Source organism: Diutina rugosa (genome assembly GCF_008704595.1).
Source record: "Diutina rugosa strain CBS 613 chromosome Unknown scaffold54_size82597, whole genome shotgun sequence".
NCBI lineage: Eukaryota > Fungi > Ascomycota > Pichiomycetes > Serinales > Debaryomycetaceae > Diutina > Diutina rugosa.
The window spans coordinates 78,128-78,729 of NW_022995163.1; the positions used below are offsets into that span (position 1 = coordinate 78,128).

At 51.6% G+C, this 602-nt stretch overlaps 1 protein-coding gene across 1 annotated transcript; it reads right to left on the minus strand. All coding sequences in view use genetic code 12, as the record gives it.

The window, feature by feature from the left end:
- Positions 1 to 56: 56 nt before the first annotated feature.
- On the minus strand, positions 57 to 398 carry DIURU_003885 (uncharacterized protein; the record flags this gene model as incomplete). Its single annotated transcript, XM_034156696.1, has 1 exon — positions 57 to 398. The coding sequence occupies one exon, from the start codon at positions 396 to 398 to the stop codon at positions 57 to 59; it is 342 nt and encodes a 113-aa protein (XP_034011350.1).
- Between the last annotated feature and the right edge of the window lie 204 nt (positions 399 to 602).

Consider the following 602-nt stretch of genomic DNA (forward strand, 5'->3'; position numbering starts at 1 on the left):
CACTTGGGTGCGCGCGATAAGTGGCAATAACGCACGGACATATCGTCAAAGTGGGGTCACAATCTCGCCATCCGATTGTGCGACGAACGCCCCAGTCTACTAAAGCGGAACTCTGAAAGATACGAGGACACCTTGTACACCCCGAATGAATCATAGTNGGAGACTGGGGCAGCGTCTTGTTGCTGCACATTGCCCAGATCCACTTCATCGTGTTCGTTAGCGGCGACATGAGATTCCAGAGCTTTGGCGACGTCGTATTGCTGGTCCTCGTTGTCGGTGCCCGGTTGTTGCCCCTTCGAAAACCAGCTTTCGATCTTGGAGGTGCCCTTTTCGCCAGGTTTGCCAACTATGGAGCGGTACTTCTTAGTCACGGTAGGAGTAATTTTCTTGAGGGCCATGGTTGGTATGGGGTAGAAAGTGGTTCAAAAAAACACTTGGGTGCGCGCGATAAGTGGCAATAACGCGCGGACATATCGTCAAAGTTGGGTCACAATCTCGCCATCCGATTGTGCGACGAACGCCCCAGTCTACTAAAGCGGAACTCTGAAAGATACGAGGACACCTTGTACACCCCGAATGAATCATAGTTACCAGTTCTATCC